General features: G+C 47.2%; 11 protein-coding genes across 11 annotated transcripts; 4 read left to right on the top strand and 7 right to left on the bottom strand.

Moving 5' to 3' along the window:
- Positions 1-93: 93 nt before the first annotated feature.
- BZA70DRAFT_276568 (uncharacterized protein) lies at positions 94-713 on the bottom strand. Its single transcript, XM_064912321.1, has 3 exons — positions 478-713; positions 326-408; positions 94-260 (listed from the first exon to the last, which is right to left on the bottom strand). The coding sequence occupies exons 1-3, from the start codon at positions 580-582 to the stop codon at positions 206-208; spliced, it is 243 nt and encodes an 80-aa protein (XP_064769461.1). The 5' UTR covers positions 583-713; the 3' UTR covers positions 94-205.
- BZA70DRAFT_276573 (vacuolar membrane protein-domain-containing protein) lies at positions 714-2256 on the bottom strand. The gene is made up of 5 exons (XM_064912322.1): positions 1892-2256; positions 1712-1828; positions 1353-1656; positions 1266-1279; positions 714-1201 (listed from the first exon to the last, which is right to left on the bottom strand). The coding sequence occupies exons 1-5, from the start codon at positions 2017-2019 to the stop codon at positions 1009-1011; spliced, it is 756 nt and encodes a 251-aa protein (XP_064769462.1). The 5' UTR covers positions 2020-2256; the 3' UTR covers positions 714-1008.
- Positions 2257-4155: 1899 nt separating this feature from the next.
- BZA70DRAFT_276576 (uncharacterized protein) lies at positions 4156-4413 on the bottom strand (the record flags this gene model as incomplete). The annotated part of the gene is made up of 1 exon (XM_064912323.1): positions 4156-4413. The coding sequence occupies one exon, from the start codon at positions 4411-4413 to the stop codon at positions 4156-4158; it is 258 nt and encodes an 85-aa protein (XP_064769463.1).
- A 250-nt stretch (positions 4414-4663) lies between these two features.
- BZA70DRAFT_266743 (uncharacterized protein) lies at positions 4664-4966 on the bottom strand (the record flags this gene model as incomplete). Its single annotated transcript, XM_064911051.1, has 1 exon — positions 4664-4966. The coding sequence occupies one exon, from the start codon at positions 4964-4966 to the stop codon at positions 4664-4666; it is 303 nt and encodes a 100-aa protein (XP_064769464.1).
- A 2086-nt stretch (positions 4967-7052) lies between these two features.
- BZA70DRAFT_135650 (uncharacterized protein) lies at positions 7053-8545 on the top strand. The gene is made up of 4 exons (XM_064909596.1): positions 7053-7322; positions 7375-7714; positions 7780-7899; positions 7971-8545. The coding sequence occupies exons 1-4, from the start codon at positions 7131-7133 to the stop codon at positions 8456-8458; spliced, it is 1140 nt and encodes a 379-aa protein (XP_064769465.1). The 5' UTR covers positions 7053-7130; the 3' UTR covers positions 8459-8545.
- On the bottom strand, positions 8486-10191 carry BZA70DRAFT_276583 (uncharacterized protein). The gene is made up of 2 exons (XM_064912324.1): positions 9726-10191; positions 8486-9649 (listed from the first exon to the last, which is right to left on the bottom strand). Exons 1-2 carry the CDS (start codon positions 9912-9914, stop codon positions 8633-8635), a joined length of 1206 nt encoding a protein of 401 aa, XP_064769466.1. The 5' UTR covers positions 9915-10191; the 3' UTR covers positions 8486-8632.
- BZA70DRAFT_294711 (cysteine alpha-hairpin motif superfamily) lies at positions 10192-10628 on the top strand (the record flags this gene model as incomplete). The annotated part of the gene is made up of 3 exons (XM_064914461.1): positions 10192-10341; positions 10402-10422; positions 10483-10628. Exons 1-3 carry the CDS (start codon positions 10293-10295, stop codon positions 10626-10628), a joined length of 216 nt encoding a protein of 71 aa, XP_064769467.1. The 5' UTR covers positions 10192-10292.
- Positions 10426-12966, bottom strand: BZA70DRAFT_135586 (glycosyl transferase). The gene is made up of 6 exons (XM_064909595.1): positions 12548-12966; positions 12309-12471; positions 11579-12247; positions 11285-11524; positions 11099-11225; positions 10426-11039 (listed from the first exon to the last, which is right to left on the bottom strand). The coding sequence occupies exons 1-6, from the start codon at positions 12807-12809 to the stop codon at positions 10869-10871; spliced, it is 1632 nt and encodes a 543-aa protein (XP_064769468.1). The 5' UTR covers positions 12810-12966; the 3' UTR covers positions 10426-10868.
- Positions 12967-14189: 1223 nt separating this feature from the next.
- BZA70DRAFT_276589 (a-pheromone processing metallopeptidase Ste23) lies at positions 14190-18033 on the top strand. Its single transcript, XM_064912325.1, has 6 exons — positions 14190-15013; positions 15070-16249; positions 16305-16773; positions 16830-16929; positions 16980-17429; positions 17485-18033. Exons 1-6 carry the CDS (start codon positions 14347-14349, stop codon positions 17973-17975), a joined length of 3357 nt encoding a protein of 1118 aa, XP_064769469.1. The 5' UTR covers positions 14190-14346; the 3' UTR covers positions 17976-18033.
- BZA70DRAFT_276591 (ubiquinone oxidoreductase 20 kd subunit) lies at positions 18034-19043 on the bottom strand. The gene is made up of 5 exons (XM_064912326.1): positions 18640-19043; positions 18493-18574; positions 18402-18424; positions 18279-18327; positions 18034-18218 (listed from the first exon to the last, which is right to left on the bottom strand). Exons 1-5 carry the CDS (start codon positions 18877-18879, stop codon positions 18184-18186), a joined length of 429 nt encoding a protein of 142 aa, XP_064769470.1. The 5' UTR covers positions 18880-19043; the 3' UTR covers positions 18034-18183.
- A 168-nt stretch (positions 19044-19211) lies between these two features.
- BZA70DRAFT_256335 (nuclear condensing complex subunit) lies at positions 19212-21908 on the top strand. Its single transcript, XM_064910803.1, has 3 exons — positions 19212-19608; positions 19671-20061; positions 20123-21908. Exons 1-3 carry the CDS (start codon positions 19257-19259, stop codon positions 21798-21800), a joined length of 2421 nt encoding a protein of 806 aa, XP_064769471.1. The 5' UTR covers positions 19212-19256; the 3' UTR covers positions 21801-21908.
- The last annotated feature ends 23 nt before the right edge of the window (positions 21909-21931 follow it).

The following is a 21931-nucleotide window of genomic DNA, read 5'->3' on the forward strand; positions in this document are numbered from 1 at the left end:
CTCGCATCAGAGATATCAGAAACCGAATATTGACAGCCGGAAAAGTACATAATCAATCTGAAAAATCAGGGAAATATCACTGCATGGGAGTTCTTTTGTTTATCGAGTTTAGTATTCAAGTGTCTTAATTACCAACGATGTTCTATGAACCCTCTTGCCTTTAAAGTACAAGCCATAAAACGTAGATATATTACAGTCTGATCCTCTACCCCGTCCGCACATGCTGGACAACTCCAGAGCCATCCACGGTCACGTTAAGTCTACCATCCCGTCAGCTCTTGCTCTTGATCTTGAACTCCATCGCAGCAAACACGAGTCCACTCACCTCTTCGGATCAAAGTCCATCGTCGAAAGCGTTCCCGGTTTGATAACCCTCGACGGACGCGGCAGATCTGTTTCCACAAACGTCTACCATATCAACAATTAACGGTCAGCACCACAATCATAGACAAGGACAAGAACCGTAGATCATCATACGTTATCAGACGCCGGCCCAGATTTCACGAGCTGTTTGCCAACTAGTCTTGCGCTCCACTCTTTTGCCTTCGGGGCATCGTATCCATATGGTGTTTGTGTATTCATGATTCTGTGGTCTTGTTGTTGCCGATGGTGTCGAATATCAAAGGTATCCCAAAGCTGGTGGGCGAGTTGGCAATGGCGATCAGCTGGGACTGAAACTACGTCATGGTTACGTAATCGTACTATTTTAGAATACACTGACATTACTACAAGGGCTTTCTATGTATTTGTTTCATGAGTCTGCCTGTTGATTGTTCTATTGCCTATTCTCAAGCAAATAGTGGGTGGTTCAAGCGATCGACAGGAACTATACTCTGGCTTATAGTACAATGTAATTTATTCCTGATAGCCTCTGTATGCTACATCCAAACGCGTTATTCAAAAGAATCCCCTTCTTTCCATACTGGTAACGAAAGCAGGGAACAAAGATGTCCCATCAAACCACCAATTCCCACAATCATCACCATCTAGCTACCAACCCAAATCCCCTCACCGCTCACGCTCAGAAGCAGCATCAACCAAAATCGCGTCATCGTCCACGGGCTCGTCCTGGAACCGCGAGATACCTCCTGTGGCGGACAAGTCGTCATCTGAGTGAAGCGGTTCGGTTCGTCGGAAAATCTGCTTCTTGTCGTGGGATTTGATGATTGAGTCGACGAGGTAGTATTGAATCATGTTCATGCTGTGTCTTGAGTTAGTATTTATCGTGTCAGCAATTAAATTTATACGCGTTGCTGTGTACTTACATCAGCGGGAATACCTGTATCATTCATTCAGTCAGTAATCAATCCAAACAATATTTCCATACACCAGCAATAAACGGAACAACTCACCAGCATAACAAAAGACACCTCCGTCCGCTGCCGCCCCTTCGTCCAAGACAACAAGAATCCAGCAAGATCATCCCAAAACGGCATCACAATGAGCATCACATAGACTGTAAACTTCATGCAGCTCAAACCCAGGAAATACATGATCGCCTGGCGCATAAACCAGTTGAACTGCGGAGGCGTGCCATAGTCGCCTGACCGCGTGCCAGGGATATTCAGCCCTTGCACCGCTTTGGATATCATCGAGAGAAAGAACCAGAGCATTGGCACGCCAATCGTCGTGTCCAGTAAGATATTCAAAAAGTACCTTCTCATCTGGTTAGCATGGTCTTGTAAAAGAGTTCTGAGTACTCGGTGCTCACCAGTGACAGGGATTGGTAGGCGCATCTTCCTCTTTGTTGCTTGACAATATCGCCAAAAAGAGATTCATCACATGGATACCACTAGCACCCAGAACCTGTTTCGATACATCAAACGCCCTATTCCAAGCCAATTAGTCTTCATAGCATTCCCTCTGCATACCAGATACCCCCGACGCATACCAAACAATAACCGGCCGGCGCGGTTCTTCCTTGTATCGTTTATACACCAACGACAGAACGGCAAGACCCCCCATCGCGCCCTGCACAACAAGTGCAAACGGGCCCAGCAATTGGCATCGGTCGTCCATTGTGAATATATGCTACCTTGTCGAATGAATGAATACAATAACTCTTAAACAGCGTCGCGAGTAGTCGACTGTCGCGCTCTTGCCGGGGATTCCTAGACTCGTGCGGTAACTCCTGCTTTTCTTGATCAAACGTAATTACCAGCAGATCTAGACACAGGCCATTCTGCCACACAGAAACAGAGAATCCGGTACGCGTTCAAGTGCTCGCTCTCAAAGCACAGATTATGGGGAACGTCTGGGCTTTCACGGGCTGAGCCGACCGAAGATAACGAGCGTCAGCCACAGAAGGCGCAGCCACAGCCACAGCGGATATAAGCGGATGTGCAATAACTTGCTGTGGGCATCTTAATGTTATATCTGGCTGTTATATAGTTGTATAGCTACTGGTATAATGAATATGTGGATAGATCTGTACTTGGACTGTTGTTTCTGTAACTACAAAACCATGTATATTGTGAAAATATCTCTGAATACTTCTATGCCAGTTAAAGATACCCATTATCCTCTTCTCGTTCCTACAAGGCTTTTCCACACAAAAGTCGGTCCTTGTTCGAACAAGGCACGGATTTCCAGTATAAAAGGGACCTTTTCCGCCTTCTCTCTCTTTCCTCTTTTCTTTCCTCACCTCTCACTACTTCCACACTTCAGCAACAACTTTCCCGTGTCCCCCAAGAATGGCTTACGACAAGAAGAAAACACGTTCTTCTCGTGCATCGCAACATGCTGCTGCGATTTCCAAGCACGATCCCCGCCGCCCACACCCGACGCACTCGCACTCGCTTCTTTCCTCGCAAAGCACATCGACCGCCGAGAGAGGCAACGGACGTCTCCCGCCCTGCGACCGCGACCCACAACCCGACATCGACTCACAATGGAGAGAGTATATGAACGATTATCTCGACGGGATACTCTTCTCCTCCTGCTACACTGACGCTCAAAAATTTGACGCCATCAGGTTTGCGTACGACAACTTCGTCTCTCGTATTGACAATAGCAACCATAAGGACCAGCTAGGCAACAGATGAACCGCCAGGATCCAGTCCGGGTTTCTGTTTTTAACTGCCTATGATCGTGCTTTCTTGTAAAGATTTTCTTTGCTGGTTATCAAGGCTTCGCTGTATATCAGCCAACGTATGTATACGCTCTTCACTCCTTGTTCTCCCTTGTTCTTCTCTCGAGCCTTGCTGACTTTCCTTGTTGATTCAGCCGTCCTCCCGCAGCATATCCGCCTGGAACGAACCAGAAGAGTCCTATACTTCGACTACTGCTCAGGCTAATACCCCAACATCTCATGAGAGAAGTGGTCTACCTCCTGTATTCCTGTCTCGCCACTGTACAGAATACCCTTGCTGAAGTCATCTCATCGAACTACATGTTGGTATCTGCCTAAAGAAGTAACCTTACTGTCTGTCTGCACCCCCTTCCCTGCTGTACGGTCATCACTGGACGTTAAAACCACTGACCTCTGCAATGTACTGGCTCGGAATACCTTTTCTTTACTATTTTGTGTAACAGGGTTATCTTTACTCCCGCCAAAATCCAAAAAAAAGAAATTACGAATCGCGCGGAGCCGGAGACGAATCATTCAACTGGGCTCTGTCGCTTGATTCTCGCGTGTGTAACCACTCGTGAAGTCCTTGTCAAATTCCTTTACCTCCTTTTTGTTTTTGCTTTTTGTTTTTGTTTTTGTTCTCTTCTCTTTTTCTTTTTTATAATTCATTACGGGAGTTCACTAGGGATCTTCTCATTAGCATTCGATTGCTAGTGGCTCCCATCACCCCAATCTCTTCTGTAAAAGCCTTCTTTCTTGAAGGACTTGTAGGATCTGGAAACTCTGTTTTATTGTCGTCGATTATGGTACTTCTTTGTAGCTCCCCCAGTGTCGTGTGCATTCATTTCTATTGCCATATATTGTTCTGACCTCTCATTACATGTGTGGAGCCTTTTGATCTCCTTTCTGTGGTATTTCCTTGTAGCTGCTCGAGTGTTGTGTGTATTCATTTCTACTACCATATATCGTTCTGACCCGTCATCACGTGCGCGAAGCCTTTTACCATGTGTTCCCGCTGCATTTCTGATCAACCAGCACTAGTCTGTTAACTCACCACGCCAAAATGATAAAAGAGAAAGAGAGGTTTATTTTTTTTTCTTTTTCGGTTTTACAATACGGTACCGCCCCAGCGCTCTTATACAACAATTACAAAACAAGTCAGCCGTGCCCACAACTAAGAGATACAGTACTAAAACAGTACAGAAAAAACAATACAGTAACATAATAATACAGTTACACATCAGCACAACGACAATACAGCAACAGCTGATACAGAAAATACAGAAAACAGTAAGAGCGCATGAAGCGGCTGGTGCCAGGATCGGGAAGAATGCATTACGCATACTCTTGAACAAGACATTCAAGAGTTATGTGGGACTCTGCGACTGCGCTTGTGTTGAACAAGCGCTCTCTCGACGTCGCCATACCCACTAAGACCCGACTCACCCAAAAGACAGCTCCGGAACTGCCTTCCGTATTGATAATTTGTCAGTGTTGTCGCTTGATCCGCTCGTCTCATCTTCTGAGGGAGCTGCGGCCACAGACCTCCCTCGTAGACAAGACGGTTGGTCGCGCAGACTCTCTCCACAACCATCACCACGGGCTCCATGATGGCGCGGCATGCCAGCACGCGTGTTTCGAGATGCGACAACGATGACGTTTTAAATCCGAATGAGTAACCTGGCTAAAGAAGAACTCATCAGATTGGCCGCCCCGACCAACAGCGTAAATCACACGCCTAATGGGCAGCGCGCAGAGGTACCCGAGCCGGCAAGCATATACATGCTCACTCGGTTCTGCGCAGCTCGCGGAAGGTTTGCCGACTTTTAGGGCTGCTGCGAGGCCATGCCAGAACATCTTCGCCCAAAGCTCGAAAGCTCTCTTCTGGCGGGCCATGGTGGTCGAAGCAAGCGCGATAACAGCAACACAAGACAGGACAAGACTAGCGACTCAAGAGTATGCAAGTCTTCCGATCAACAGGCAGCGCCAGTCCGCTTGACATGTGCTCTCGCAAGAGCCGGCTTTGATTCTCTGTCTCTCGCATATGCGGCACAACGCCAACTCTTAGAAGAGTGCTACCGTCAACGGTATATGCTACTCTCTGACGTCTCCGCGGAGTATTGCCACAGAATGCTACCTAAGGTATATGCTATCATCCAAGGATGTCACCCGCGGTATAGTCTACCCTCGGAGAGTGTTGTCAGCGGCATGCGATCCATAGGAACGCCTCGTTGCGGCATCAACTACTCCCCGAGAATGCTACCCTTGGAGATGCCACCTGTGGTATATGCTACCCTCATATAGAGTGTTATTTGCGGCAAGCGATCCATAGGAACGCTTCGTTGCGGCATAAACTACTCCCGAAAATGCTACCTGCGGTATAGATCACCCTCAGAGAGTGTTATCTGCGGCATGCGATCCACAGGAACGCTTCGTTGCGGCATAAACTCCTCCCTGAGAGTGCTACCCGTGGTATAGGCCACCCTTGGAAGATGCTACCTGCATAAGGAGCAGACTGTGGAATATCCGCGGGGCACCGCACATGCAAGAGAAGAAAGAACCACAGCCCATGTTTCAGATCCGGCCGGAAGTGCGATTTGCCCTACAGATGAGACGCGTCGTTAGCACTCGAATCCACTAAATGAAATGAAACTTATCGCTCATGTGAAGTAGAAAAAGAAGGTATTCTAAGAGATAATTTGGTGCGCACTCGTCTTGCTGATCGCTCTTGCTTCCCCGAGTCGACTGACTTCTTCACCAAACGATATCCGCGATCGTTGATGGTATAGACGTCCCTGGAAAACAAGGACGCGTGCAGCAGACGCGCGCTGGGCGGAAGCGTGCGCCTGCGTGTACGCTGTTAGTAGTCGGGGGCTTTGGATCAAACGTATTACAATACTCACTTATTTGCCGTATGTATGGATTGAGAGGAGGCCAGAGCCACCGCCGGATGATCGTGAGATCATCACTTGATAGCTCCGCATACGACGGGGTGGAGCAGCCCGGTCGTAGTATCGGGTATACGCGCGTCCGGGATACCTACCTAAGTTAGCATGCCCAAGCTGCCCCAGCCATAAAGAAAGACTCTGTGAGTCTTCCTTATGGCAGGATCACTTGGGCGGTTAGTAAACAGCAAAGCTGTACACACAACACAACAACAAAACAACGCCGAATCTTGTAAATAAGATCTTTACATTAAATAGCAAATACATCAAAGTTGTGAGTGAGAGACAAGCGCATAAAGCGGATCGGAAAAGAAGAAGAGAAAGAAGAAAAGAGGCGGAAGCGGCGAGCGCGTTAAAAGTGGGCGATTCCAGGGCGGGCGGGCGCGTGTCTGGTGTGTAAGGGTTTCTCGATCAGGTCGAAAGTAAACAGAAGGTAACGCGCCGCCCGTTTCGTGATTTTCATTGTGTAGAGATTTATTCGCTGCTTATTTGCTACCTATTCACGCTTTATTGTCTATTGAGTGGTATCAGGCTGTAGCAGCTAAGCATTCGTTGCCAGACGGACCTCGACTGGCCTCCTAGGATGTACGATAGTCATGAAACCCTGATGAAGCGGTCAGACACAGAGCAATGCCGATTGCCTAATAAGAGTGATAACGTAGTTACATTTCCGCTTTCTATGATATAGAAGCTGAAGGCTTTTGCAAAGGAATATGTAATTTACCTTCCTCTTGGTTGTGGTGACCGTCCCGGACAGTAAGAAAATCAGACCTCGAACAGATCAATAAAGCCAGATCAGGCAATTCCAAATTGATTCTAGACGCGTTCAACTAGGCTCATCCTCGAGTTTTGCTGCGTTTAGTATTCTATTTATGTGCTCTATATACTATTACAACGTCTTTTTGGTTGAATCATTTTTGAGCTTTTGCAGAGATACAAACGACTCTGATGTAGCTGTAACAAATATCAGTGCCTTCATTCATTAGGGTTTATTGACACATCAGCGCTCTTCCTCAATTCGGCTCTCTTTATCGATTTACTTTTCCTTCAGATATCTCAATCCACTCTTCCTTCTACTTCTCTCAATCTCCGATCTGGCCATTAACGACACAATTATGGGGCTTCACTTTGCAAAATTCTATACAAAATCAATACTTTTGATCCTGTCAGCCCTGATCGACGTCGCACTCAGCAACGTCGCGCTGGTATTTCTCAAATGGACCGAAACTCGATGGCCTGCGCAGTCTGATCTTTTGCGAACCGCTGTATCTGCTTCGCTATGGGGATATTTGCTTTACATTGTTCAAGTTCTGTTGATCTCAAATTGAACTACTGAAGAGCTCGACTGACTTTCTCCAGGTCATCAAGAAGGTCAATATCTCATTCAGCGGCGACCTCGTCAGCGCGGAAAGCAGCGCGCTGTTCATATGTACAACTCCTACATTTGTCTTCAGAACCACGATCACTGACTCAGTCTCGCTAGGTAATCACAAATCAACTCTAGACTACATCATCCTCTACGCCCTATCCAGCTACCACGGCGTTCCAGGACGCATGCGTTTTCTCAATTGGCGATCTATGTTCAGTATTCCTTCTTTAGACTGGTTATTTGCTAGTCTATGGGTTTCGCAGAACTGGACTTTGGATTCAGAGGAAGAGAAAGAAGAACTGTTTAGACCACTTGCGAACGGTCTCCACTGTAATTATTTAAACTCGCCTGTCTCAGGTCTGTTGAATGAATCAAGAGGGCTAAATCTGTGGCAGGGACTGCTGTTTTTCCAGAGTCGATTCGATATACTCCCGAGGTTGCGTTTGAGCATAAACGATACTGCGTACTGAATGGCCTACCTGTGTTGCATCACTGTCTCTACCCGCGGTTTGAAGGTGTTTGGAAGAACTAGTTCTTATGAAAGTATTGGGTCTTGATTATGAAGTAGCTGACTTTTACCTTGCAGCCTTTGTGCCTATTCTACAATATCTTATAGAGCAGGAACGAATTGAGTGTGTATACAGCGCGACCTTATTCTACGAAAAGACAGATCAAGATAACGAACCCGTCTCTTCCATCGCCACATCCTCAGCCAGCGCCGTCACCGCCCCCTCCACAACCAGAAGAAATTCTCCAGCAGTGCACCTTCTAGACTCTCCAGGCTCTGAATCCACCAGCAAGATCGACATCGCACCAACCCTCCGCGACGTCCTGCTTGGCAGGACAGACTGCTGGAACTTCCACATGCACATCGAGAAAGTGGCGATCGATCAGATACCGACTGATCCGCACTCGATTGAACGATGGCTCGAACGGCTGTGGGTTAAGAAGGATAGGTTTCTGTCGATCATTGAGCAAAAGGGAATGTCGTATAAGGGACTGGGGTTCGTATATTACCTTGGGGACGAGTGCGTGGTGAACGACTCATCTACACAGATGTCTACACAGATGTGACCTTCACAGTTGCTTAAAGATATTTTTATCCTTGCTTAATGCTGTTCTTATTACGATTTATTCTTATTACGATTTATTAATTTATCCTTCTGGTAGCTGTTAATAGCCTGCGTAGCACTTGAAAGAGAAAATTAAAACTGATATCATACAAAGGGTTGCTTGAGCTTCGCAAGCTCAGATAGACAGAGTGCCCATCTTTGCCGCGATCTCGTCGTCGTTGTCTTCCTCCGCGACCGGCTCGTCCTCTGCAAGCGCATCATCCCGCTCGACAGACTCAGACTTTGCCTCATCCTCCTCGTCAGACTCGTCCTCCTCATCTTCCTCTTCGTCACTGTCCTCCTCCATATCACTCAGATCGTCCAACTCGCCAAACCCACGATCCTCAAACAAATCGTTGATCTTGCCAACTATCGGATGATCCTCGGAAAACTTGTTGCCGTTCAACTCCAACTTCTTGATGTTCTCCAACGTCGTGTGCAGCGCAGATGTGATGAGCTCGACTCCCTCGGCGTCGATCTCGTTATACTGTAATCGCAAAACCTCCAGCTTGGGAAACTTTCCCGCCTCGAGCAACGCTTTGCCGAGAACCACACCTCCTCGAGTCGAAAGCAGACAGTCGCCGATTCCAAGCTCGACCAGTTCCTCTGTCCAGTTGGGGATCACCTTGGCAAGCGCCAAAGCACCCTTGACAGTAAATGTGTTGTCCTGCAAATCCAACCGTTGCAGCTTCTTGCTGTTTGCGAGACCGGTCGTGAGTAGCGTCTCGATACCTTCCTGTCTGATTCCATTCTGGTAAAGTCTGATCTCCTTGATATCCTTGTTAGCGGCAAAGCACGCACTCCACGCCTCCATACTGCCGTTCTCTAATCTGTTTCGTCCGCAAATCACAGTCTCGAGCGCATAAGGGCTCTTCGCCTCCTCTTTCGCCTTTGCAAGATCACGCAGCGCGGTAGCAACCTTGGCACCCGCAATCGGTCCAAATCCGTTGTTGGCCAGAATCAGATCTTTGAGCGGCGTGTGCTTGGATAGAAAGTCCGAGAGCGGATCGACGGCTGACAGACCGAGCGCATTGTCGGAGAGGTTGATCTTTGTCAGGTCCGGGAGCTCCAAGAGGGCAGGAAGCAGATGTTCCAAACATGCCGGAATCTCGTCCTTTAGTCTGCCGGTGAACATATCCGCAAAGTTCACTTCCTGAGATCATATTATATATCAGCACAAACGAATCCAGGGCAAGACACATCAATCGTCACAGTGCGTAAGTATGTACCTTTAGTGTCTTCTTCTCCTTCAGCACCTTAGCCAAGGCCTCCGACGCCTCAACACCAAAGGTATTTCCCGACAAATCAACCACCTCGACGCCATCGACCTTTTCAAGCTCCTCGATATAGGGCGCGATATCCGCCGCCGTATCCAGCTTCAGGGATTTGTCTTTCAGAGAGAACGTCTTCTCAGCCATTCTGATTTCGTCGGTTTGAGTGGCTGTATGTTAAGAATGTATTAATGAGCGAGCTGATGCAGTTATCAGGCCCAGTCTTGAGTATGAACGAGCGCTGGTCGAGGTTTGCAGAGAAGAAAAGATTCACGCAGGAAATCAAAGAAGCAGAAGAACGCGTTTTGCCGGTAAACACTTTCGTACCCTCGGACCCATAATAGTATGTACAAACGCCTCAAATGCTTACTTTCTCCGGTAGATCCCGAGGAAGGTTCTTAAAGGAATCGCAATCAGTCAGGTCAATTAGATCAGTTTTCATTTCAACCAGGACCCTTATTGCTTTGCGAGCAGTTAGAAAGATCTTTGAAATACGTGAATAAATACACAAAACAAAGGATAACAATGTCTCTTGAGAACACGACTCTGGCTACCTCGAAGGTCGAGGACAAGCGTATGTAACCTGCTCTCTGTGTAGCATGATCTTCTGCTGACGTTCTTCTCGTTATTGTAGCCATTTCTGAGGTCAAAGCTGGTACGAATATCTTCTAATCACTCTGTGTTTGATCAAGTACTAACGAATATCTCATCACAGAGCGCCCGAAGCCGTGCTGCGTCTGTCTCGATCAGAAGCAAGCTCGGGATGAGTGCATGCTCGTCAGCGAAGACGGTCGCAAGCAGTGCGCTGATCTGATTCAGGAGTACAAAAACTGCATGAAGGGATACGGATTCAATGTCTAGATCGTGAATCAGTGGTGGTTCTTACTTGTTTTGTTGGCTCTCCTCTCTGCAGATGCATTTTGTATATTATGGCGTATCGGTGTCGGCGTACCGATCAATAGATTGTACATATAAACATGACTACTATATCTCAAGCTCTACCTCGACATGCAGTATTCCCCGAAAGAGTCCATCATACCCAGCTATTGGGTGTTGCCTTTGTACAGCTGACTAGTCATCCTCATCTTCCTTGAACTTCTATCATTTCGTAATGCAAGCTTTGTACAGTTTGTAATTATTCCAGACCGCAAACAGAAAGAAGCAGCCGAAGCATAATGTGACGTTCGCGACCACCCATATATCAGGGTATTGTGCCGGTGGTGGGACAGTTAGCTCGAGTATCAGTAGAGCGGCTACCGCAAGATATGACGACTTCGCAAAAGGTTAGCACCACGTTGACAGAACTTAGCTGTACATATGTAGAGACTCACAATCACGACAAGCTGTCCTAGAAAGTATTTCGGGGCTTTGGAAAATGACTTCATTAGCCAGTTCCATAGGAAAAAGATGGTGAAGAACTGCATGACCAAGCCATCTCTTCTTATCAACGGGAAAAGACTGCACGCGGTTCAGTTAATATCTTCCCTATAAAGCATGTATGCACAAAAAACCCTCACCTGAACATGGCAATATTATTGATCCAGTAAATGCAACTCTGGACATTCAAATCCGTCTCGCCCACCAACAACAAAGTAGTTGGCATGAGAGGCAGCAGAACACTCTTTTCGTGCACCTGGAACGAGAAGAGGAAAAATCCCCACGCTGAAGCAGAGACTCCCCAGATGAGTGCCTTTTTTCGCGGATGGAGAAGGATTAAGGTAAAGGCCGGGAGAACCGATATCAGTGTCATAACCAAACTGCGAGATGTCAGATAGAATGTAATTAGTTGGGGACGAGAGTGATTTGCGTACCTTAACCTCTGAAGAGTTTCCGACGGAAGAAGCGTTTTCAGCTTCACAAATGTATTAACAGCACACCAAAAGTTGGCAACCTTGTCTTCCCAGAGTCCTCGCGCAAAAGGGAAAACGCGGATGACAACCTGTAGAGACTGCGTGAAAACATCTCTAATAGCAAATCCTTTGCTGAAAGATATAGGCGCCAAAATTGCCGCGAATGAAATCAAAACAGATACGGCTAGCGAGCAAAATCGCGGAATATTGATACGCGGAAAGATGCATATTCCTAGCAAGTAAGCAAATACTGGGAGAGCGTAGTAAAGCGCCATTTGCTTGAAAGCCAATGCCAAAACAAAAAATATAGAGCCAATGACAAGCTTGTCTTTTAGAATATTGGTAAAGCCCAGCAGAGCTAGGCCAAGCATGACCGAATTGTACTGGAAATGTCCGTGATCGATCAGTATCAACGAAGGCTGCAGTAGGATTGCGGCCGTGGATATACTGTGATGAAAAGGAGACAGTTTGGCGCTCTTCATCTTCCAGCGGATAAACATCGATACTGCGGGTATATATACCGCAAGATCACTGACGACGACAGTCATCCGCATATACGAAATCAGGTTCGGGTCTTCACAGCCTCTCGAGGTATCCAGATCAAACCAGGAGGAGTTTACCTTGGATCCACTAAACGATCTTTTTAGCCAAAGACTCTAATAGTAAAATAAACTCCAGTAAAGATACTTACATCCAGCCAAGGATCCACGAGTGATATGCGGTCACAGGTGGATAGTCTAACCCCCAATATTGAAGATCATACCAGTACCATTCCCTCACAGGTAAATGATATGTGATCTCCATCCAATGTCGCTGGGCTTCAAAATCACCATACATTGGAGGAGTCCCCTTGCCTAAAAGAGTAAAATGTTAGCAACAAACCTCCGAACTGGGCAAACGTTCTTGCAAGCGAGTAGAACAACGACGCACCCGAATAAGGACCCAAGCCAACCCCGAGACGGTAAAGGAGCGAGATCATGATTATGACCTGCCTAGCAACCCATTGGGTACGTGCGGCCTTAAATGTAATCAGAAAGACATTCAGCGGTGAATTGTCCGAGTCCTCGTTGACTTCTGAAGTATTGACAGCATCTTTCTTTGCGGGTTGTGGAGCAGACACATCTGATCTCTTGTCGTCCGTCGCTTTTACCGCGGGAATTTTCGCACTTGCCGCAGATTTTGACTCTGTCATATTGTTGTTCCTCTCTTATTCGACTGCTCAAAGGAATACCAGCTGATTGGCCGACCTGGAGCAATTCATTCCAGCAAAGTGAGTGAGTATTCGGTCCTTGTACTTTGGGCGCGGGAACAACAAATTACTGAACGTGCGGCTCGTCGACGGTCGCTCTTCCACTTCCTGTCTTCTTCCCAGCGGACTACCACTTCTTTCTGTATTCTCTATTGATCTGGCGTGCTCTTTGGTGCTGGGTGGTTTGATGTCGGAAGATTGCTGATTATCTCTTATATCGAGAAAGGAAATTTGCAGACCGAATAATCAGGCAGACTCTATCAGTGGCAGCGCTCGCATCGCGGCTCCAGAACCAACCAACAACAATGTCGCCAATAAATCGCAAGCGGAAGGTATTATTGGAGAACGGTTCTTCTCCGTCGATGGCGGATTCGGTTTCCAGAATAGCTGGCCAGAAGGATTTTAACAGGACTGAGAACCTTGTCATGAGATCGAAGACTGTTTCGACCGCCACCAATCTGCTCAGAACACCACTGAAGAAGCCAAAGAAAGAGATTCAGGGTCCAGAGGCTACTGATCTGTATGCATTATATTTTACTATTTTGTCGATACTATCTACTACTGTTACTGATACTCCTTTACTTAGGTTTGTGAACGAAAAGGTAGAGAAATTGCATCGGTATAATATGTTTATAAGATGTCATGTCTGTCAGCGACACAATCCTTCTTTATTGTCTATGGAGAATTGCGAATGCGAAGTATGCCATGGCGCGACATGTTTAGTATGTATGCGTCAGTGCGAAATCTGCCGGTCATTATGCTGCAGTACTTGCAGTCATGAAGCGTACGTATTTCTTTTCAGGTTTCAGATCTACACAGGTCCACATTCGTACTTACACGATCGAATATACAGATATCCTGACGACGCGGTGTATTGTGAGACATGTTATACAAACAAGTGAGAGCTCTGGGTTGTTCTTATTGTGATTTATATTTCCATTGTACATATTTGCAGTTTGGAAGATGACTGAGATCATCTACCGCATTGTGCTGCTCGCATTCATCCGCATCTCGCGAGCAGGCTGGCGTTCTTTTTTCATTTCTGGAGTCTTATTTATGATTTTTGTTGCTATTTATCCGATAATTTCCGAAAGTACGGATGCTATTTCATGGGAATAAAGTACTATTTAACACCGTAAATTACTACTAGTTCTGGTGGCGCTTTAGACTTACCTTGCCCATGCCGCGCCAACAGAAAAGAACCTCTAAACAACAAGAATTAAAAATACCAATAATACTGAATACATATTCGACAATTGCTGGCAACAGAGCTGAAATCACATGCAAAATAGGCGAGAGATCGTCGGCCGGCCGAGTGCGGTCACTGCTTTGGTGAAGTAGCAAACTTAACTTTGTCTGCTGTCCACTCTGCCCGCCAACTGCTTTTATATCGTCTCCGCTCCTCGTGCCAATTCTTAGACTCAGCCTGGTCTGCTTCTAATACATTCAATAGAACAATAGACACGATAGAGTGCTGTTGATGATTCACTCCCTGCGGTCATTCATCAGGACAAAGCAGTGCTACTATCTGGCTACTACAGCAACAGTTGCATCATCATTTCTCTTATACAACTCGGCTGCACCTGCTTTTGGATCCAAATTCAGCTTTTCTCGATATTCTTCTTACAGCACATCTACTCACGGTTCTTCAATTGTCCCCGACATGCTCACGAACCAACTCCCATTCGGCGGATCGTCCGGAAGTGGCTCGTCACCACCCTTCACCGTCCTCGCGTCAGCGCTGGAGAAGCCCGAGCTCGACAATCGCAAATACAAAGTGATCAAGCTATCTAACGAGCTCGAGGCACTGCTGATCCAAGACCCCGAGACCGACAAGGCTTCAGCTGCTCTCGATGTCAAAGTCGGCAGCTTCTCTGATCCTGCTGACCTCCAAGGACTGGCTCACTTTTGCGAGCATCTGCTCTTCATGGGTAACGAGAAGTACCCGAAGGAGAACGAATACAGCGAGTACCTGTCCTCTCATTCCGGCCACTCGAACGCATACACCGACACTTGCGATACGAACTACTACTTTGAAGTCGGCCATGAGCACTTGGAAGGTGCTCTTGATCGGTTTGCCCAGTTCTTCATCGCGCCTTTGTTTTTGGCTGACTGCAAGGACCGTGAGATCCGCGCTGTCGACTCGGGTCAGTATTCTCTTCTCAGAAATTGCCAACTATGCTCGTACTAACTAAACCTACAGAGAACAAAAAGAATCTCCAGTCTGATATGTGGCGTCTGCATCAACTAGACAAAGCTCTTGCCAATCCCGACCATCCGTTCTCGAACTTCAGCACCGGAAACCTCGACACTCTAGAGGTCTGGCCGACCGCAAAGGGAATAGATGTCCGAGATGAGTTACTCAAGTTCCATGCAAAGTATTACTCGGCAAATGTGATGAAGTTGGTAGTCCTGGGTCGGGAACCGCTGGACGTTCTCGAGCAGTGGACGATTGAAAAGTTTTCTCCAGTCAAGAACAACAATTCTTCGTATCCCAAGTTTCCCGGCCAAGCGTTTACGGAGAATGAGATGCAAAAAGCCATTTTTGCAAAGCCAGTTATGGATGATCGTTCTATGGAGCTGACGTTCTTGTTCCCGGACCAGCGTCCTTTCTACAAGAGCCATCCCGCGCAGTACTTTTCTCATCTCATCGGACATGAAGGTCAGGGATCTATTCTTCACTACTTGAAGAAGAAATCCTGGGCGAATTCACTTTCTGCCGGGTCATACCATATCTGTGATGGATCCGAGGTATTTTCTATCTCGGTCGACATGACAAAGGAAGGCCTGAAGGAGTATGAATCGATTATTGTTGCCATTTTTCAGTATTTGAAATTGCTGCGATCTACTCCTCCTCAGGAATGGATTTACGAAGAGTTGCGTGATGTCGCTGCCTCTAATTTCAGATTCAGACAAAAGGCATCTGCATCGACTACGACCTCCAGACTTGCGGCAGTCATGCAGCGACCTCTTCCTAGAGAATGGTTGATGAGCGGACCGGCTCTGTATAGAGAGTTCGACGCTGATCAGATTGCGAAGTCTGTCGAATACTTCACTCCTGATGCCTTCCGATTTGTGCTTACGAGCCAAGAGTTTCCCGGCGACTGGGACCAGAAGGAGAAATGGTACGGAACTGAGTATAAGGTGGAACCGCTCAGCTCTGAGTTGTTGAACAAGATTAAAAACGCACCAGAGTCACCGGAGCTTCATCTCCCGGGAAAGAACGAGTTCATTGCGACCGACTTTTCGGTTGACAAAAAGGAGATTGAGAAGCCTGCTAAGAATCCTGTGTTGCTCCGCGATGGAAAGGATTTGAAGCTGTGGTACAAGAAAGATGATTCGTTCTGGGTTCCGAAAGCGAACGTGTACATCAGCCTTAGAAAGTAAGTTACTGTCTTTTATTTACGTTACATGCGTCGAAATACTAACTTGCGTTAGCCCAATCACTTGCGCGACTCCTGCCAATCTAGTCAAGGGTAGACTCTTTATGGAGTTGGTAAGCGACTCTTTGAATGCATATGCGTATGACGCTGCTATCGCGGGACTCAGCTACAGCGTCGAATTGGCTTGGGATGGCATATCGATCTCTGCCCAGGGATTCAACCACAAGCTTCCGATTCTGCTTGAGAAAGTGATTGAGGAACTGAAAGATTTCAAAGTCGATCCTGAGCGGTTCAAAGTGTTTAGAGAACAACTCCAACAAGAGTACAAAAACACAATGCTCCAGACGCCGTACCAGCAGATTGGATTCTACACTTCCTACCTTTTTTCGCAGACTGCGTTTTTGACGGAAGAGAAGCTCGCTGAGCTGGAGTCTGTTACTGCAGAGGACGTGCAGGTTTTTATTCCTCAGGTCTTGCGGCAGTTTAACGCAGAGATTCTTGTCCATGGAAATATTCAGAAAGAGGTATTGAGTCTAATTTTTTCTCTTGAGGGAAATATTTATTGACGTGAACGTTGTAGGATGCGCTCAATATCGCGAAGCTTGTTGACGAGACGTTGACGCACAACCCTCTTCCTATTTCTCTGGATATCCGACAGCGCTCGCTTGTTCTTCCCAAAGGTGAGACAGACTGCTAGAGTTATACTGTATCAGTACTGACAAAGATATAGGATCGAAATTTGCGTATAAGCGTCCATTGGCGGATGACAAAAACATCAACTCGTGCATTGAATACTTCTGCCAAGTATGCCCACTGAAAGAGCGCCGAATCCGCACGACGCTGAGTGTGCTCGCGCAAATCATAAACGAGCCGGCGTTTAACCAGCTCCGAACTAAGGAGCAGCTCGGGTACGTTGTCTTTTCTGGAATCCGGCTCACCAAGACGCTTGCCGGTTTGCGGGTTTTGATTCAATCGGAAAAGTCTACGGAGTACTTGGAGAGCCGGATCGATGCTTTCTTCGATAAGGTGGGCGATATACTTAAGCAGATGCCTGCGGACGAGTATGAGAAGCAGGTGAAGAGTATCATCGCGAAGCGGAAGGAGAAGTTCAAGAACTTGAATGAGGAGAGCAATCATTACTGGAACCATATCTCGAGCGGATACTATGACTTTTTCAGAGGTGAGTTATTATTAGATTATGGTATGCTGGATGGAGACTAATCAGATTTTTATAGATGACATTGATATCGAGCTTCTTGGCGAGATCAAGAAAGAAGAGGTCATTGACTTGTTCTACAAGTACGTGCACAAATCATCCAAAGAACGCGCGGCAGCCATCGTTCAGCTTCAATCAGTCTGCGTGCCGCCGGTAGCCGATCTGTCTACCCTCTTGAAATCCAAGGTGACGGACATGTGGAGCAAGTTTGAGCTTCCTGCGGACAAAACGCTCTCTGAGAAGGTAATCGAGCAGGCTGCTAGCGACGCGGATCCGGTTTCGGCACTCAAGGCCTCGTTTGAGAAACTGGGTTTGCTCGACGCCTGGACGAAGAATGGGATCGAGGAACAGATTACGGAGCAGATTAGACTATCTGCGCCTATGACTGCGGACGAGGATGAGAAGGTTATTACTGATGTCTCTTTGTTCAGGTCTCAGCTTGAAGTCTCGCCCGCGTCTGCGCCTGTGAATGATCTTTCGATGTTTAAAGAGCCGAGTGCTAAACTGTGAGAGACTAGTGGGGGTTTTAGGGCGGCGTGTAAGCTTAAGTCACTACTCTGAATGGATGAATAAACTCTTTTGAATTGGTTGATAAATATGTGTATGAGAAAAGATACCCAATAACTTGCGCCCTGAAAGAAATAATTACATGCCGCCGTACGTCTCCTCTATATCACTTCCTCTTTGACTCCACCTCGATTTAGGAATAGTGCTCCGCTTAATGGTGATGCTTCATCTGGTATCGAAGGCCGCCTAGAGATGAATTAGACAGGTGTGTGGGATTGACGGTAGATAAGAAGAGAAACGACTTACAGTACGTGCATGTGTTGGGGCCGTCCTGATCCAGATTAATGAAAACTTTCTGTAAGAGCGGATAGGTGGTTAGTTGAATGAAGTCATATTGTTGACGCACTATCGAAACAATGAGAATCTTACGGGATGACCCTGAACTCCGCGTCCTATTCAGAACTGAATTAGTAAAGTGCTTTGAAATAAAGAGTTGGATAGAAGGATATGAAGTGCATACCACCGTCGCAGACTGCGATGTTCTCCTCAATGAATCGGACCGGCTCCTGTGCAATTAAGTCGATAGCAGCATATGGTTGAGGCTAAACCCTTAAGTCAACAATCAATCCAGAAACCACTCCAAGCACTAACACAAGCAAAAACACACCTGAGTAGCGAGGTTATGCTGAGCAAATCGGGGACCCTGCATGGCTTCTGACCGGGGTCTCTGGCTGGGCGCCCAGGTCTCTTTGCGGTTAGGAGCCTGCATGGACAGGATCTTCTCGTCTTCGGTCAGAGCAGCATCCTCAGGAGTCGATACGGCGACCTTGGAGGCAGCGCGACGCTGGGATAGAAGAGCGATGCGAGAAGCAACTGGTCTGGCGGCGGCGGATGGTAGTCTGAGCATGATTCGGAACTGAAGAGGTGTGAGTATTTGGTGAATTGCGAATAGTATATACTCTGCTAACGTACTATTAACTAGTTAAAACTGCAGATGGTCTTTTCTTCTTAATCTGCCTCTTCTCTTCCAATATCAAAGAAGCTGCTAATCGTCGAGGAGCAGATTGAAGCCGGTCCTCGAATTGAAGATGAATAAGGTTTCGAGAAGCCCAAAGGATTAGCCGCGAGCTGATTGGGCGCAGAGCGTTGACCCGGCAACCGCGTTTAAGGTTCGGACTCGCCAAAATCAAAACAAACCCGCGCCGCAGCGGGCGATGAGCATCCCATCTTGTTGTTGCTCTCCAATCTTTGTTAGATCAGCAGAGAACTACTACTACTTCAACCATGCCGAGAACATCACGCAGAGCTCAGGCTGAGGCTATGGAGCTATCGCCGCTCAAGCAGCGGGATGCGAATGTCGCGACTCAGTCTGCGATCGACCCCGAGTTTGCCAACTACGCAAACACAATCGCCCATATCTTCCAGGACGTGCAAAAGTCGACCACGTCGCATAAGAAGCACGGGATCAGGTTGTGGAGCATACACAAGCAGGCGTACGAGAAGGACATGAAGACGAGCTTCGATAAGAAGTTTTGTGCTATGCTCAACCAGATCTTGCCGGTGAAGAAGAGCGAGCCTGCTGGCGAGAAGGTGGCCAAGTTTGTCACGCATTATGTGGAATACATTGCGACGCAGGGTGCGTAGTTACTCTTTTTTTATAAATGCGACTTGGTGTCTGTACTAACTGACTGTGATTAGGAGCGCCAAAGGCACAGGATAACGAGGACGTCGATATGGACATCGACATGGACATCGACGAGGAGGACGAGAGCTCAGAGCATTTCATGGCTCACTCCTTCATTGAAATGCTTTTTGCTCATCTACTCCAAGGTGTGGATGCAAAGAACAAAGCAGTACGCTTCCGCGTCTGCCAACTACTGGCTTCGATTGTCGTTCACCTCGGTGAAATCGACGATGATCTATTCCAAGAATTGCGGGCTGCTTTCGTCAGACGTATTCACGACAAAGAGAGCACAATCAGATTACAAGCTGTGCTTGGTCTTGCTAGACTACAAGGAACAGACGATGAAGATGAGCCGGAGCCCATCACTGAGCTCTTGTTGAATGCCCTGCAAAATGATTCCAAAGCGTAATATACCTTTTGTTTTGATTTTATTATTCATTTCTCCGCGGCTAACATTTTGACTTAGTGACATCCGCCGAGCTGCACTACTCAACATTGAAAAGAACAACGTCACCATTCCATACTCTCTCGAGCGCGCTCGCGATATGGACGCGGCTACCCGAAGAAGTGTATACACTCGCATTTTGCCCGAGATTGGAGACTTTCGTCTTCTCAGTATCGGAATGCGAGAGAAGATTCTGTCGTGGGGATTAAATGATCGTGATGCGAGCGTTAAGAATGCGTCTGTTAGAGTGTTTGCTCACGGATGGCTTGAAAACACGGGTAATGACGTTCTTGAGCTGTTGGAGAGACTCGATGTTTTGAATAGCAGTGTTGCAGAGGATGCTATGAAGGCCCTATTCTCTCAGCGGAAGGATGTTGTCAACAGTTTGGAGTTCCCGCCAATGCTATGGGAGAATCTTACGGCCGAGACTGTGTTTTTAGCTAGGACGTTTGCGGCTTACTGTCGGGAAGAAAAACTTGATGATCTTTTCGAAGAGAGAATGCCAGAAGTCACCAAACTTGGTTTTTATCTGCAGGCTTACAGCAAATTTCTGGATAGAGAGGAAAGCGAGGAAGAAAGCTCAGTCGAGGAAGATTTCACTTTGGAGCAGTTACTAGCGATTGCGTCTCTTATGGACTTTTCTGACGAGATTGGACGACGAAAGGTTTTTGATGTCATTCGGATGCTGCTTGCAAAGGAGAAGCTTTCTGACTCTGCGACCGAGTTGAGTGTGGTTGTGCTGAGAAAGGTGTCTTTGACTGAGCGAGAGTTTTGCGAAGTTATCGGGGAGATAATTTCGGATGTGCATGACTCTGTTGCAGATGATGAATTTGATGATTCGTTCCACTCGGCTTTGTCGGATGTTGAGAGCGTGACTGGAAGCAGCCGGAGGTCGAGCAAGACGCGCAGCAGCATTGCATCGAATGGCTCTGATGCGAAAGATAAAGCGATTCATGAACTCATGATCAATATGAAGTGTCTCAAGCTTGCGCAGTGTATGCTCGAAAATGTCGGCTGCCGGCTGAAGAGTAACATGGCACTGACGAGCTTACTGGACCAGTTGATTGTTCCGGCAGTTCGCAGCCACGAAGCGCCTATTCGAGAAAGAGGTCTTCACTGTCTCGGACTGTGCTGCCTACTTGACAAGGATCTCTCGCTAGAGAACACTGTTTTGTTTATGCACTGTTTTAACAAGGGACACGAGGCATTGCAGGTTGAAGCGATTCACATTATCTGCGACATTTTGGTGTCCCATGGTGGCTCGATCTTGAGTGTCAACAGTGGCATTGATACCGAGATGATTGTGAAGATGCACACCAGAGCGCTTGATTTGGGCACAGCGGGCGATGTGCAGGTAGCGGCTGTGCAGTCTCTTAGCAAGTTGCTGTTAGCAGGGATCTTGACTGACCCGGAGGGCATGCTTTTGGAGAGACTGACGACTCTATATGATGATGAGGGCACGATGGGAAATTCTTCACTGAGACAGACTCTTAGCTACTGTCTCCCGGTCTTGAATGAGCACATGAATGAGATCAAGGCAGCGGAGGAGAAGGAAGCAGCGGAGGAGACGGCGAAGGAGGAAGATGACGTGGAAGTCAGCGTGCAGGTCGAGAAGGAGGATGCGTTGGATAGCGACGAAGGTGAAGAGGTGGATATGAGTAGAGCGGAGTCGGTGATGAGTGTGCTTACTGAGGTTTAGGATGTGTGACGTTGTAATCTAGTATGATACCATTGTTTACCAGTAGATCTTCTCTTTCTTCCTCTCCTTCTCTCCTTCTCTCCTTCTCTTCTCTTTACTACTTCCTACTGCTCTCGAGTCAAGTCATCGAG

Source organism: Myxozyma melibiosi, assembly GCF_037950935.1.
Source record: "Myxozyma melibiosi strain Phaff 52-87 chromosome Unknown BZA70scaffold_3, whole genome shotgun sequence".
Lineage (NCBI taxonomy): Eukaryota > Fungi > Ascomycota > Lipomycetes > Lipomycetales > Lipomycetaceae > Myxozyma > Myxozyma melibiosi.